We start from the raw sequence: 14,637 nt of genomic DNA, 5'->3' as shown, positions 1-14,637 counted from the left end.
TACTTCTGTGGAAATGCATCACGACCGAATATGCTATTGGTAGGGTTATCTGCATGACTCGATGCCTGGCAGTTTGTGAAAAGAATTTCGATCTCTCTGCCATCTCTCCTCTTCGGTCTTTGAGTGTGATGGCAGTAATCTGCCGTTCCATGTTCTCCGAGGCTCTAGACTGAACGAAGCCACGATACGACCGGATCCGTTTGCTTACGAGGCGCTTACAGGAACCTCAAGAGACATGACATGTTCTCAGCCTTGTCAGATGTCTCGTCCTTCTGAGACAACAAGCTACGGCCTCGTAAGAACGCAACGGTTGACGTATATAAGCAGATACACCAAGTCGCGGCTCTCGTACGAAAGAACGTCTTTGCAAATTTGGCAATACTTGAATAAGTCGTTGAATACACTCAGCAACCCGATTTGTCTGCCCATATTCCCAGAGATGGATCGCAATGCCGTGATCCGTACCAGCCTTCTTTTGCTGCCCAGCCCATTTGACAACATTGTCTTGATCCTAAGCAAGGTCCCATCTAAATTTTCACGGTTTTCAAGACTCCGACGAGAATGCATCCCCAGCTGAGCATGTCCACCGTGAGGGATCGAAAACGATGCACCCAGAGCCACTCATCGAGAACCTTGACGCTGTTTCCCTTTGTCTCGTTGTTGATGATGGATGTGAATTTCCAGGCAACCGCAGGTACGAACGCAAAGTGAGCAGCGCCAAAGAACGCCCCTGCAGCATACCATTTCGCTGAGTCCGGCGCGTTAAGGATCCGACGATGATAGCAAAGGTTTGCACTTGCTGTCAAGATAGTCGTTGTATAGGATGCAATCAGCTGACCAGTATAACCATGGAACCAGTCTTCGATGTACGTTGGAAGTAACGTGTTGCTCTTCTCCCGATTCCTTGACCGGGTGAAGATACTAATGAAGACATTTTGTGCCCAGCAGTACGATAGTGTTGCGGAGCAGGTGATGAGTGGAGCGATCCGCAATAGGACCACAGGGTCGAAAACTTGGCCTGAGGCCATTAGATCCGTCTTCTGAGCGAGTCAAAGAAAAAGAGTCAACTTCCTCTGGACGAAGCGGTTCTTTCTGGTCTCGATGTGGTGGGAATAGTGCTCGCTTTTGAATCCTATCATTCAATGCAAACATCGCGTGATTGTGGAGATGTCCTGGGAGGATCAGACTCGCGCAGCACACTCGCCATCAGAGTCAAAATTCCCTCTTCACCAAACGACCTCGGTCACTGTATCTGATTAGTTTCTGCTTGGATTATCTTTCCTGAAGAACATAATCGAAGTGGTCTGTCTGCCTCAGAGAGCATGTACCCGCAATCTTGAAAGGCGGTGAGCCCTCAAACCCCTCATAACACCGGGCCGATATCCGACGGCTAATGACTTGGCCTATCACTCTCCTTTAGTATCGCAGTGGAGCCTTGTGACTTCACATGGTACGAAGTCTCTTGCACCATAATCCTTATGGTCGCGTGCAATCTGAATTTCATCACTCGTTTTTTTGTACTGCGACAGAAGTGGCACTGCTTCTTCTGCACTCTCAGACCTCTAGACTGTGCTCTAGCAGTGCCGACCCCAGACAGCGATAGATATGGCAACAAACAAGAATCAGCCTGAGCGCCGCCTGCCAGTGCAGCAGATGTGCGTACTTGTAAGTAAGCGTTGTACAAACCGTTCGGTTTTGGTCCATCTCAAGGACACCCATGACTGACACCAAATCGACAGGCACTATGCCGTATCTCAGAGCCTATAGCATTCACATCGGTTTTCCCGTATCTGCCAGAAATGATCGAGAGCCTGGGAGTACCAGAAGCCGATGTAGCGAGGTGGGCAGGAATTTGTACTTCCATGTTTCCTCTAGCCCAGTTCTTGACTGCTGTGCAGTGGGGACGTGCTAGTGATCGCTATGGCAGAAAATCAGTCATCTTGTTCTCCTTGACTTGCACCATGATCACATCCCTCCTCTGGGGCTTCTCCAGTAGCCTGGGTATGGCCATCACTGTACGAATCCTTGCCGGAGCTGCCAATGGCACGGTTGGAATCATTCGAACTGCTGTGGCGGAAATGGTTCCATGGAAAGAGCTGCAACCTCGCGCATTCAGCGTTATGCCATTAGTCTGGAATATTGGCAGTATCTTTGGGTACGTGAGGCGGGAACACAGATAGTACAGGTCAAGAGCCATCACATGGCTTTCCGACTTCTGTCTCTACCTTTACTAACTTTACTACTTTTACATAAGAAACCTGCTAACTGTTTCTAGGCCTACTCTGGGAGGTGCTCTGGCGAACCCATACCATGTGAAGCCTGGTCAACCTCTCTCGGACAATCCTGCATTTTTCGAGAGGTTTCCATATGCGCTGCCGAATATGCTTGCTGTGATTCTGTTCGTGATAGGCATTGCCATTGGATTACTGTTCTTGGAGGTAGCTATACGACTCAAGTATCATCTATTCTCAATTGCTGATTTGTATAGGAAACCCTTGCAGCGAAAAAAGACCGACGCGATTACGGACTCGAATTGGGACTAAGACTAAAGTACTACACAAAGCAGGCGGTAAGAAAAGTCAAAGGAAAGTTTAGTCTTACCAACAACCAAGACGATACGGAAAGAGAGCCGCTTCTCAAACCGCAGTTCGCACCTTCCTCAGGTTCTGATGAAGAGGCTGCCAATACAACGCCATCGAAACCAGCGTTTCCTCCGCCCAGCTTCCGCGAAGTACTTAATTATCAGACCATCATCAATCTGGTTGTCTATACTTTGCTTGCTCTTCATAACATTGCGTTTGATCAACTAATACCCATTTTCATGCACCATCCTGTACAAGATCACTCTGCCAACAATCCTGACTTCCAGCCTCCCCTGAAGTTTGCTGGTGGTTTCGGACTCGATTCTGGCCGCATTGGATTCATCTTCACGCTCTATGGTATCTCTGGAATGCTCGTTCAATTCCTCGTCTTCCCACCGGTTGCACGAAAGTATGGTGTAGTCAAGTGCTTGCGAGTTTGCGCTATCTGCATGCCAATCATCTACTTCTGTGTTCCTTTTGCTGCTCTATTACCTGACAGGACTAGTCAAGAGGTGGCTATTTTTGCGTTGATGATTATCAAAGGATGCTGTTTGTCCCACTGATGTCCTTCTCTGAAACATATTTCTAACTGGCCTACAGTCTCAACCTTCGCTTTCCCTTGTTCAACAATTCTCTTAACAAACTCTGCCAGCAGTCTTCGTATCCTCGGTACGCTGAACGGTATTGCCACAAGTGTCGGTGCAATCGGACGAGCTGTCGGACCTGCGATTGGCGGATCTACGTTCACTGTTGGCGTCAAGATTGGTTATGTCATTCTGCCATGGTGGACACTGTCCTTGATCGCAACACTTGCAGCCATCCCTTCTTTCTGGGTCGTCGAAGGCGAAGGTTTTGGCGGCGATGCAGACAACGTGGAAGACGACGAAGACAATATCACCCAGGAAACCGAACAAGAAGCAGAATATGGCAATCCTGGTCCTCTGCTCAGCCGTACCGACTCTATAACTTCGGACGCCATTTCTGAAGACGAGCGCGAGTACGATTCTGACGATACCGCTCGTGATATTGCGAGACCTCCACAAATCAGCAATAGACGCGCATCGGGTAGTCAAAGCCTGTCGCGTCGTTCTTCGAGGAAGATGTCTGCTCCTATCGGTATGGAAAACCGTACAATCTCGAGAAAATATAGCAGCAATCTTGGACAGAGCTTCGGCAGCGCTGGCAGCTACGTTCCCTAATCCATGAAATCGAATGAAGTGATTGGACATACACACAAAAGGACACGACAATCTTGGATGAGGCATAATGAAGATCACCACCCAAACATTATATAGGAGCTTCCGGTGGACACTGTTTGATCATTGGTTGAGTTTATCAATCTCGGCAGGACATTCGTCCACACTTTCGGATCATCATGATTCTTCTTGCATCTATCGGCGCATCAGAGTTTGTTCAACTTGGTAGCATAAGGCATACTTCTTTTTCCATGTGCCTTCGCTTCACATTCCCGTACCATGATTGCACTCGGAAGTCAGTCTGATGCAGACAACGGAGGTGACATCAAAGAGTCGTGATTGTTTGCGGATCTAGCAAAGCGTCAGTATCGGTACAAGAGACCGCGACCACGGGGCTCGACGCAGACAGAAGCATACACAAACTTCCTCGTCCGCCTCATGTACTGTGATGAGCGACAGGTGTTGATGAAGTAACAACTCACCTGCCTTTGAGTAGCCCTCGATTGACTCAGACTATCATCGGCCCATTCTTCGTAACGATATGTGTCCATCATTTTCAAAATGTGACCAGAATGACATGTCGATCGTCGTGGCTGGAAAGCTGTCTTGCAGTCAGATACAGTTGCTCGTCTGCACGAATCTGCCTGGACAAACCTTCCATACACAAAACCAAAACTTCTGAAACCACCACTCTCTTGCCGTTCTTCCCTTCGATCTAGCCCTTTGATTTCAAGCATCGTAGTCAAATACGCCGATACAGAAGTGAGCGAGTCTTAAAGCGTTGAACCATATGCTGTCAAGGATCCAGATTACACAGCGAATATTTCTTGTGAGTTTGTAGAGGATGTAGATGTAGAGTGTGGTCCAGAAGAGGGTGTTGAAGAGAGGGGTGGTCCGGAGCATGTCGCCCATCATGGTGGTGGCTGTGGTGTGGTGGTATGGTGGTGTAGTTTGGAAAGAAGAAACGTCGATGATTCGGTGGTTGGGTGTAGCGTCAATTCAGAGCTCACAACCTTATAGCCGGAAGTGATATCGTCGATGAGAATTGGTAGAATCAGGGAGCGATTGTTATTGCTTGTTTCTTGTTTTGCGTATGCTCTGGTGCGTACAACCTGCTTGTCGGCTGCCTTTGGTAAACGAGACTTGAACATTGGCACAGACTTCGATACGGTTGACTAGCAACAGCTCAAGTGAGGAGAAACTTGTTCGCATTTGCATTCATAGGTTCCATTCTGGCGTCGATGTTTCTGCCTCGTCTCAGTTCTTGGATATACTTGAGTACGTGTATAATAATGATATAAGCATTGCTTTTAAGACATCAAGGCCCTCGCATCCACACAAGCCGTCCTTGCAATCTTCTTCAGCTGCGCTTTGTGTTCTGCCTCTCTATACATATCCCAATGATCCAAGCCTTCCTTGGCCTCGATACTCAACGTCTCATACCCTTCTTTGATAATCCTCTGCACATCTCTCGGACTCAAATTCTTGGCTTTGCCCTTTTTGTCTGCAATCAGATCGCTGTAGTGTTTAGACACATGTACCAAGATATTCATTGCGGCTGCAGAATCGCCTTTTCGTAGACCATAGGCATCGCGGAAGGAAAGGAGGGAAGGGCCGAATTCGACGAGCTTGTAGGATATGTCGTCGTAGGCGGCTGTGTCAGGCAGGAAGGTTTCGCCTAAGGTTAGGGATAGGGAGAGGAGGTTTATTAGGGTCTCGATGAGCAAGTCTATGCGATAGAGAGGGCGGAGATCGTCGGCGTAGACGGTGAGGAAGCGGACGAAGGATAAGAGGGAGCGCCAGAGCTCTGGCCAGTGGTATGCTATGGTTCAAAGATTAGTCGATTGTCCAGAAAGCATGTTGATTTATCCGATCTAACTTACTCAGGCGTATTCTCGCTTTACTGAGGAATGTGATGAGGCGCAAGAGGATGCCAATGTTTAGCATATACAGCTCAACATCTAGCTTCTTCCGTAAATTGTGGTTGATGCTGTCAATCATGACATCGATGATATTCGCAGCCAGCGTGCGATCTGCAGAGACCAGAGGTAGCTGTGGTGGTCGTTGACGGCTCAGGCGCACTGGCACTGTTGTCTCGCACAACTTCTTCACGACATCCAGATCCTCGACCAGATTCTGGATCGTAAACAAAGTGACATGGGCATATTGCGTCGCCCTTCGCGAGCGATAGGCATGCTGATATAGGTAAGAACAGAAAGAGAGGTATTGAGCGAAGGGTGAGCTCTGCGTCTTGTCATCGCCATAGGCTCGGACAAAGTCTGCACTGAATGCTTTGTTGGCGCTGACGAAGTCGTATACTGTGAGCAGTGTTCCTGCTTGTGGTTGCGGCCTGCACGAGGTCAGAAACATCTTCTCGATGGCCAGACATACTTACTGTTCGGCAAACTTTGTCTTCATCTCTTCCTCAGTGGGTGCTGGTACTGCGGGTTTTGCACCGGCTAGAGCTCCGAGACCGATGTAGCTCAACGTGCCTCCAATGCTCCAGGCTTCAGGCACATCGTCTTGGATGGCAACATATTGGTCTCTCAAGTACACACAAGTGCTTTCGATTGATTTACAGATCTGCGCGATCGTCTCGTGATTGACAAAATCTGCGAATCGAGCGTGATAGGGGTTGTAGGTTTCGAATTTGTTGTAATTTGCAAGGAGCCCTGCCAGAAGCAATGGTTGTGCTGCATCTAATGGGTCCTCTAGATCGCGAATGAGCTATTTTCGTCAGCGAAGTCTACGTTGTATATCTTGGTGTACTCACCCTCATCAGAGAGGGAAAGAAGTCACGTTGTGTGAAGTATGTGAGCAGTCCTGTTTGGAAAGCTCCTGAGGCCACGCAAAGGGCAACTTGGACAGCTTTCTTTTGGAAACAGACTATATCTGGAGTCAGAGATATGTATAGATACGTCAGGTAAGATGACGCACCTGTCTTTCCAGAGCTTATCGTGTTATCCAGCGCCGTCACGAGGTCGTTGAAGACAGTGTCAACATTATCAAGTCCAGCTAGAACTTCGATGATATCTGAGCTGGGATTGGTGTACTTCTTGGAAAACACTTTGGTCAGGAATACTGTCAAGTTCTAGACTGTGAGCTAGAGTGCACTTGGATGTTAAGGGGGCTGCATACATCAAGAGCATTCTCGTCTGACGGTGAGATTCCCGATCTGGCGTACGTGATGGCATGAGAGACGAATTGTTCGCAATGATGCTATCAGAAGTCAGTCTTGGAGCTTTTGGAAAAAGGCCATAGTATCCCCACTGAAGCGTGTAACAGATCTATTGCTTCCAGATCATCCAGTAACTGTCCGAAGCGTTCATTGTCGGGCTTCAGGAGGAAGAATTCCCTCCAGTAACCCTCCGGCTTGTCTTCATCGTCGCGATCCTACCCAATCAATTAGTGTCGACCTGGATTTTCTCTCGACACATATTACATACCCTAAACAGCTGGCGATAGAGCTGTGCAACCTTTGGCTCAAAACTTTCAGGGCGTGATTGTCGTGTCAACGGCGATTGCTCCATGCCGACTTCTGATATGAGAGATTTTGACTTTTGTGGAACTGTACAACAATCTACACACTCAATAAAGTATCACCGGATCGGAACAAGAGGATAACATCGAGACAACATTCTGATGGAAAGAACAAGTTGTTTATTGTGATTCCAAACCGCCGCCTAGCTTGCGCCAAGGCCCGCGTCAGCCAGCTTCGTGCAATCGAGGCCGCCGACGACCTGTCAACCTGAATCTCGGCATCTACATTTTCAGGCATCAATGAGCACATCCGGGAACAAGGCGGTGCTGATAGGCGTGAGCGGTGTATCGTCTTCGGGAAAGACGACGCTCGCCCGGCTACTCAGAGACATAATCCCGAACACATTTATCCTGCACGAAGACGACTTTTACAAGACAGATCAAGAAATACCTGTGAACGAAGATGGGGTACAAGACTGGGACTGCCTCGGATCACTTGACTTGGACTTGCTAGAAAAGGCTCTCGACTTCATCAAGACGCATGGATACTTACCGCCAGACCTAGAGTCCAAGGAGGACAAGAACGCGGTGGGTGAGTCTGGAGTGGACAGGCAAAGGGTGGCCGGACTCAGAGATGCAGCGCACCAAAAGCTGAAGTCGAGTTCCAATGTGCCGGTCTTCATCATCGACGGATTTCTGCTCTTCTCACAAGAGATGAAACACATCCGAGAACTGTTCGACGTCAAACTGTTCCTCCGGGCCAATCACAAGACAGTCAAGCAGCGACGAGAAGCCAGAACAGGCTATGTCACTCTGGAAGGGTTCTGGGAGGACCCTCCTGGCTACGTTGACTCTGTGGTTTGGGCAAACTACGCCAAGGACCATGCATTCTTGTTCGAGGATGGAGATGTGGAGGGACAACTGAGGGACGAGCTCTGTCAAGAGCTGAAGATCGACACAGCACCTCTGGCAGTACAAACCAACATGACTGAGTGCGTCACTTGGGCCTATGAGAAGATATCAAATCACTTGTCAGAGAGGGCAGCGAATTGAAGCACAGGCTTGGAGCGGTGGAAGGAGAACGGTTCGGAAAAGCTTTGGGTGATTGATAATTAACGACACGGTGGAACATGAGAGACGATAGACATAAAGAGATATATGGAGGCGTCTTCATCATGCCGAGTCGAGTGTGAATTCTCATGGCTGGCAAGGATGTGACAAAGAAAGTGAGGGTTTGGCGGGGCGAGGGTCGCGTGGCCAAGGCTTGGGCTTCTTCTGTCCTGCGCAGTGACGATTTCTTCCTTTGCGCGACTCGTCCTTCTCTCTCACCTCTACCGACTTGCTCTTTTTTCTGCTCAATTTCATCTCGGTCTGTCGCGCGCATATCCCTGACAGTCAAGACTCTTCACGCAACACTCTTCTATCGACGCGATTGAAGGTTGCGACACGATGGCCGGTCAAGCCGATATCTCTAGCATCCTGGCCGCTCTGGGTACGTCTTGCTAAACCCTCGACTCGACAAGTTCCTATGTCTAACAAGCCCCGCAGCTCAGCGTCCTGCTTCCAATCCTGGCCAGCCCCAGCAGCAAGGCCCTCCACCCGGTGGCATGCCTCAAGGCTACCCTCAGAACCTCGGGCCCGCTCAGATCCCTACCCCCTCACTTGGCGGCTTCCCTCTACCGCAGCCATCCAGCTCTGGCAGCGTCGACCTCAGCGCCATCCGCCCCGTCAACACCGGCTCCGTCAGTATCGCAGAGGCCATAGCCAAGGCAAAGAGCATTGCTGCCGACCGCGGCATTTCCTACGACAACCGTCCTCAACAGCAGATGCACCAGCAGCCCCCACGCGCTGACCCTCGTCTTGCCGGCAGACAGCCCTACCAGCAATCCAGATCCCGCTCGCGCTCCCCTCAGCGCCGCGACAACTTCCGTGGCAACTTCAACCCCTACCGTGATGAGCGTCGCGACGCCGATCGCAGAGACCGTGGCTACAACAACCGTGATAGATCTCACTCTCCTGGCCCTCGTGGTGGAAGAGGAAACTTCTCACCCGGTCCCGCCGCTCGCAACCCTCGCTCCCCTACCTCGCGCGGTGCTCCTGCCGACAGCGATACTATCTCGGTCAAGTCTGCCCTTGTCGGTTTGATCATTGGTCGCAATGGAGAGAACCTGCGACGCGTCGAGTCCGAAAGCGGCGCTCGTGTTCAGTTCATCCCAGCCAAGGAGCCCAATGCTGTCAACCGTCAATGCACCATTTCTGGACCTCCTCAAGCCCGCGAAATCGCAAAGCAGGAGATATTCCGCGTCATGGACGAGAACGGTGGCAGTGTGCCTCCAGAGCGTGGCCCTCCTATGGGTCGCCCTCAGCAGCCTATGATGCAACAAAGGGATCAACAACCTGCTCTGCGCGAGGGTGAAAACAGCGTTCAAATCATGGTTCCCGATAAGACGGTCGGACTTATCATCGGCCGCGGCGGTGAGACCATCCGCGACTTGCAGGAGCGCAGTGGCTGCCACGTCAACATTGTCAGCGAGAACAAGAGCATCAACGGCATGCGCCCCGTCAACCTGATCGGTTCGCCCGAAGCTGCTCGCATCGCAAAGGAGATGATTCTCGAGATTGTCGAGAGTGATGTTCGTCCTCCTCCTGGCCATCCCGGACACCAACCTGCTCCTCAGGAATCCCGAGGACCTGCGCCTTTCGACCCCTACCGTGGAGGTATGGGTAACGACCGTGGTGGTAACGACAAGATTACCGAAGAAATCTACGTGCCGTCAGAGGCAGTTGGTATGATCATCGGCAAAGGAGGTGAAACCATCAAGGAGATGCAAGCCACCACGGGATGCAAAATCAACGTCGGCCAACCTGAACAGCCCGACGTTCAGCGCCGCATAGGTTTGGTAGGTAGCCGCTCTGCCATCGACGAGGCAAAGGGCGCTATCTGGGAAAAGGTCGACACAGTGGTAGGTCTCACCGCAACGTTTGGATATGCAGACTGCTAACCATCATTCAGCAACAACGTGACCGTAATGGTGGTGCAAGAGAACAACGTGCTCCTCGTAATGACTATGGTGGTGGTAACAACCAATACTCACAGCAGCCTCAGCAGCAAGGATATGGACAGATGGGCGGTGCTGCTCAAGCCATCTCGGCACTGTCGGGCATGTCCGCTACGCCTCAGCAGGCACCTGCAGCTGACCCCAACGCGGCCGATCCGTATGCTCCTTACGGCGGCTACCAGGCTTACTGTGCTATGTGTAAGTCAATCTGAGCTCACGCGTTCTTGGGATCGTGCTAATCGTATTTTCTCAACAGGGTATGCTGCTCTTGCCCAGAACGGCCAGGGCGGACAAGGTCAACCCCAAATGCCGCCTCAATAGAGCGGCTCATTGCATTGACACCGTGATCGCGTGACGGTTCTGATCGCTTTGCTTGGAACATCATGACCATGACCATGATCTTGACACGACGACGACCAACGACTACATCCTTTGCCTATAGGTCTGCTTGATATCGTTCTTCGATTCTGGTAGACATGCGTGACACGCTGCGCTTGACATGTCTGGCCTTGATGTCGTCTGTTTCTGTCTCCTGGATTTGACCTACCTCCCTCATCATCGAGTGCTTGACATGAGCGTGGATCTTTGACAGATCTAGTGGCAAACTTTGCGTGCTTTGACGACTTCTCGTTGCTCATGCTTCTTCTTCATTCATCGTGGTTGATCTCCATCATCGAACAATGATTCTGGATCTGGATTGTGGACTTTTGATTGCCAATTGACCTGCACTCGTACTCAATCTGTACCATGGACATGAATGATGCTTCCACCTCAACACCGCTTCGATTCACATCTACGTCCTGCTGTCATAAATCCTGGACATCGTATACTCTCATCGTCCGCTCCTGGATGACTCGCGATCACTTCTGGTAACATGATTTTGTCCATTGCTTGTTGATGCATGGAGTATCTCGCAACCTACAAAGGCTGCACAACCCAGCATGCTTCACTCGAAATTATCATTCTACCTCCGTTGTCTTGTCTTTTTGACCATTGCCCCTTGTTCTGTATTATAGCAAATCAATGATACCTTTCAACCATCTCTTCTTTACTATCTGAAAATGAAACCACGTCTACGCTCTGACAACCCAAGTGCTTCACTAGCAAGTTTGAAGTTCACGTATCAGCCCGGTTTCTGTGTCGCAAAATGAAAGCAGTTTGCATTCTCTTGGATTCGGCGTTTTGCAGATCCAGAGTGTCAAGGTCGTCACTTCGCAATGCTTACATACTCCCTCGTCTAAAAGGCAGTACGCCCATGAATTGCGGAAGAAGGGGCCTCGTGCTCCCACAGTATCCATCAATCGAGTGGTAGTCGTCGTTGCTATGAGATGCGTTGGAGCATGTACTTTCAGAACAGGGTCATTCCCACGCCAATGGATTTAATCATTTTTTACCCCTCGTAAAGAATTAAGCGCCTGTAGGCCGTTGCTCCATTGTTCAAGCCAGGGTTCAAGCGAAAAACATTCGGGAAGGATTTTGGAAGGTTGGGACGCTTGGAGACATGTGGCTTCGCTTGGCGACGATTCAGGAAGGAGAGATATTTGTCTTGAGATAAAGCTCCTCCAAGCTCTGACATGAAGAACGCCTGACTTTGTGATGCTATGGAAACAGTTGTAGTTTTGAGGATGTGACGAGCATGGAGGCACAATGTGGTCATTCTACAGAGACAGTCTTTTGGAAGGGCGAACAGTGAACTCGAGCCTCCAAAAGCAAAGCAAGCAAGTATCGAGGCCTGTTAAAAGACCTTTGAGATCGCCGTTGCAGTGCTGCCGAGTGGTTATTTTTGCCGAGAAAATCTTGTGCGGCGTTTCTTGGGATGCTTGTTCGATGCTTGACTTGCTTGTCACAGTAATTCTTCCAACCTCATACATCGTTCTGAGTGTTCATATCAGACCAGGATATCGAATGCGACACGAGAATTGATGTGCTTTCGCTACACAGTGTTCGCTTCTTCGGTCCACACGAAGAGTATGGTTAGGGTTCAAGCGAGACCCTCATACGTAAAATAAACTGCAGATCCGCTATGACCTGGTGGGCGGCCGCGCGCGCTCAGCATGCTTTTTGACGGCAAGTGCTCGCGTGGGAAGAAATGTGGACGACCCCGACACCCGCGGTACAGAGAAACACCTCACTGTTCAGCTGTTCTTGATGGACAAATACGTGATTGGATGCATGTTGGCTTATCGCAGGAGGCCAGCAGACAGGTAGGCTCCTCCCGCCAGGAAGAAGCACAAAACAACCAGATCGCTACAGACCGACCCGGACCACGCCGTCTTATCAAAGCTCGTGTCTAGACACGCACGGAGGATCTCGAAGCGGAAGGGTAAACGTGAGCGTTTTTGTCGCGAAAATTGGGCGGGCGCGGCTTCGACTTATCTAGCCGGACGCCCTGGGCACACAATCATTTTTCTCGCTATCGGCGAGCTGCGACACCCTCTCACATATAACCCGTAGGGCCTCTCCGACAAGTTTGTCAGAGAAATCCTGTCCCCAATTTCCTTTACCTGACCGTTCGCCCTCTGTCTCGCCCTCTCGCGCAATTTTGCGGTGAACAGCGCGATTCTACCCCATCTTCTTCGGTGAAGTCCTATACACACTATAGCGAACATGTCGCATATCCAGGATCTGGAGAAGAACCCCGTGGGTTCGGGCGTTGGCAGTGTCCCTTCATCGGAGAACTACGCCTACGAAGACGCTGCCGTCCCAGGGGAAAGCTTTGAATATGGCGATGGTTACTATGCCAAGATGCAGCGCCTGGCCGGCAAATTCAACATCGAGCAGCGTGGTATTGAGCGCGTGCCCGAGAACGAGAGAACCGACACTGGTGTCAAGGGCTTATTGAACGTCATGACAATGGTGAGAACTTGAGGCACCCGCCGGAACCAGCGAACCTCTTGCTGACAACATCCTTCAGTGGCTCTCAGCAAACATGGTCGTTTCATCGTTCGCCATTGGTATCCTCGGACCCTCATTATTCGAAACTGGCTTCGCCGATGGTATTCTGTGTATTCTCTTCTTCAACATCATTGGTATTATCCCGGTGTCGTTCTTCTCTGCCTTGGGTCCTCAGTTTGGTCTTCGCCAGGTTTGTAACACGTGCGATGCTCTGGTGCTTCCGTTTATTGACTTTGACATAGATGGTCCTTTCGAGATTCTGGTTCGGATGGTGGGGCGTGAAGCTCATCGCCATTTTCAACGTGATTGCTTGCATTGGTTGGTCTTCCGTCAACTCGATCGTTGGTGCTCAGCTCCTCAACACCGTCAACGATGATGTTCCTGGATGGGCTGGTATCCTGATCATTGCTTTCTGCACCTTCGCCATCACCCTCTTTGGTTACAAGATCGTGCACGTTTACGAGTTCTGGTCATGGATCCCCACCTTCATCGTTTTCCTGATCACCATTGGTGTCTTTGCAAAAACCGGCGACTTCTACAACATCCCCTGGAAAACCGGCCAGTCCGAGTTGGGTGCTGTGCTTTCTTTCGGATCGACGGTTTACGGCTTTGCCACTGGCTGGACTTCGTACGCTGCTGATTACACCGTCTACCAGCCCAGCACTCAGAAGCGCTGGAAGGTCTTCCTCTTCACTTTCGTCGGTCTGCTCTTCCCTCTTCTGTTCACTCAGATGCTCGGTTTGGCTGTCATGACTGCAACCACGATCAACGGCGGAAACAACATCTACCAGGCCGGCTACGAAAAGTCAAGCACTGGTGGTCTCCTCGGTGCTGTTTTGGTCACTCACCTTGGCGGATTTGGAAAGTTCTGCCTTGTCATTCTCGCTCTTTCCATCATCGCCAACAACTGCCCCAACATTTACTCGGTCGGTCTTACCGTCCAGGTCTTTGGCAAGTGGATCCAGCGCCTTCCTCGCTTTGTCCTCACTGCCATTGCCACTGGTGCATACATTGCTATTGCCATCCCCGGATACAGCCACTTCGAAGCTGTACTCGAGAACTTCATGAACTTCATCGGATACTGGCTCGCCATCTACACCGGTGTTGCATTCGCAGATCACTTTGTCTTCAAGAGATCTCTTGACGCTTACATCATCTCCAACTACGACAAGCCCAAGAACCTTGCCATCGGCATTGCCGCAGTCTTTGCTTTCTGCTTCGGTGTCGCTGGTATGGTTTGTGGTATGTCGCAGACCTGGTTCGTCGGCCCCATTGCTCTTCACGCTGGCGAAGCTCCTTTCGGTGGTGATGTTGGCAGTGCGCTCGGCTTTGCCTTTGGCTTCACATCATATCTGTTCTTGAGACCTCTTGAGCTCAAGTTCATTGGCAGGTAGATGTTGCCGTCTTTTTGCTTCTCTTGTTTTT

General features: G+C 50.4%; 6 protein-coding genes across 6 annotated transcripts; 4 read left to right on the top strand and 2 right to left on the bottom strand.

Annotated features, from left to right (window-relative positions):
• Positions 1–527: 527 nt before the first annotated feature.
• On the bottom strand, positions 528–1,028 carry M436DRAFT_55490 (uncharacterized protein; the record flags this gene model as incomplete). The annotated part of the gene is made up of 1 exon (XM_013568455.1): positions 528–1,028. The coding sequence occupies one exon, from the start codon at positions 1,026–1,028 to the stop codon at positions 528–530; it is 501 nt and encodes a 166-aa protein (XP_013423909.1).
• A 577-nt stretch (positions 1,029–1,605) lies between these two features.
• M436DRAFT_85287 (MFS general substrate transporter) lies at positions 1,606–3,781 on the top strand (the record flags this gene model as incomplete). Its single annotated transcript, XM_013568559.1, has 5 exons — positions 1,606–1,665; positions 1,740–2,155; positions 2,276–2,438; positions 2,489–3,131; positions 3,183–3,781. The coding sequence occupies 5 exons, from the start codon at positions 1,606–1,608 to the stop codon at positions 3,779–3,781; spliced, it is 1,881 nt and encodes a 626-aa protein (XP_013424013.1).
• A 1,307-nt stretch (positions 3,782–5,088) lies between these two features.
• M436DRAFT_55059 (DUF1741-domain-containing protein) lies at positions 5,089–7,308 on the bottom strand (the record flags this gene model as incomplete). The annotated part of the gene is made up of 8 exons (XM_013568364.1): positions 5,089–5,600; positions 5,662–6,128; positions 6,174–6,505; positions 6,552–6,664; positions 6,716–6,869; positions 6,917–6,997; positions 7,049–7,171; positions 7,225–7,308. 8 exons carry the CDS (start codon positions 7,306–7,308, stop codon positions 5,089–5,091), a joined length of 1,866 nt encoding a protein of 621 aa, XP_013423818.1.
• Positions 7,309–7,558: 250 nt separating this feature from the next.
• On the top strand, positions 7,559–8,311 carry M436DRAFT_75959 (P-loop containing nucleoside triphosphate hydrolase protein; the record flags this gene model as incomplete). Its single annotated transcript, XM_013568558.1, has 1 exon — positions 7,559–8,311. One exon carries the CDS (start codon positions 7,559–7,561, stop codon positions 8,309–8,311), a length of 753 nt encoding a protein of 250 aa, XP_013424012.1.
• A 396-nt stretch (positions 8,312–8,707) lies between these two features.
• M436DRAFT_67071 (eukaryotic type KH-domain (KH-domain type I)) lies at positions 8,708–10,638 on the top strand (the record flags this gene model as incomplete). Its single annotated transcript, XM_013568503.1, has 4 exons — positions 8,708–8,750; positions 8,807–10,221; positions 10,272–10,515; positions 10,574–10,638. 4 exons carry the CDS (start codon positions 8,708–8,710, stop codon positions 10,636–10,638), a joined length of 1,767 nt encoding a protein of 588 aa, XP_013423957.1.
• A 2,286-nt stretch (positions 10,639–12,924) lies between these two features.
• On the top strand, positions 12,925–14,606 carry M436DRAFT_55382 (purine-cytosine permease; the record flags this gene model as incomplete). The annotated part of the gene is made up of 3 exons (XM_013568434.1): positions 12,925–13,173; positions 13,232–13,402; positions 13,455–14,606. The coding sequence occupies 3 exons, from the start codon at positions 12,925–12,927 to the stop codon at positions 14,604–14,606; spliced, it is 1,572 nt and encodes a 523-aa protein (XP_013423888.1).
• Positions 14,607–14,637: the final 31 nt, after the last annotated feature.

The sequence above is a fragment of the Aureobasidium namibiae genome (assembly GCF_000721765.1).
Source record: "Aureobasidium namibiae CBS 147.97 unplaced genomic scaffold scaffold_19, whole genome shotgun sequence".
NCBI classification, from domain to species: Eukaryota; Fungi; Ascomycota; class Dothideomycetes; order Dothideales; family Saccotheciaceae; genus Aureobasidium; species Aureobasidium namibiae.
The sequence above is the reverse complement of the archived record's forward strand: the minus strand, read 5'-3'. Positions and strand labels throughout refer to the sequence as shown.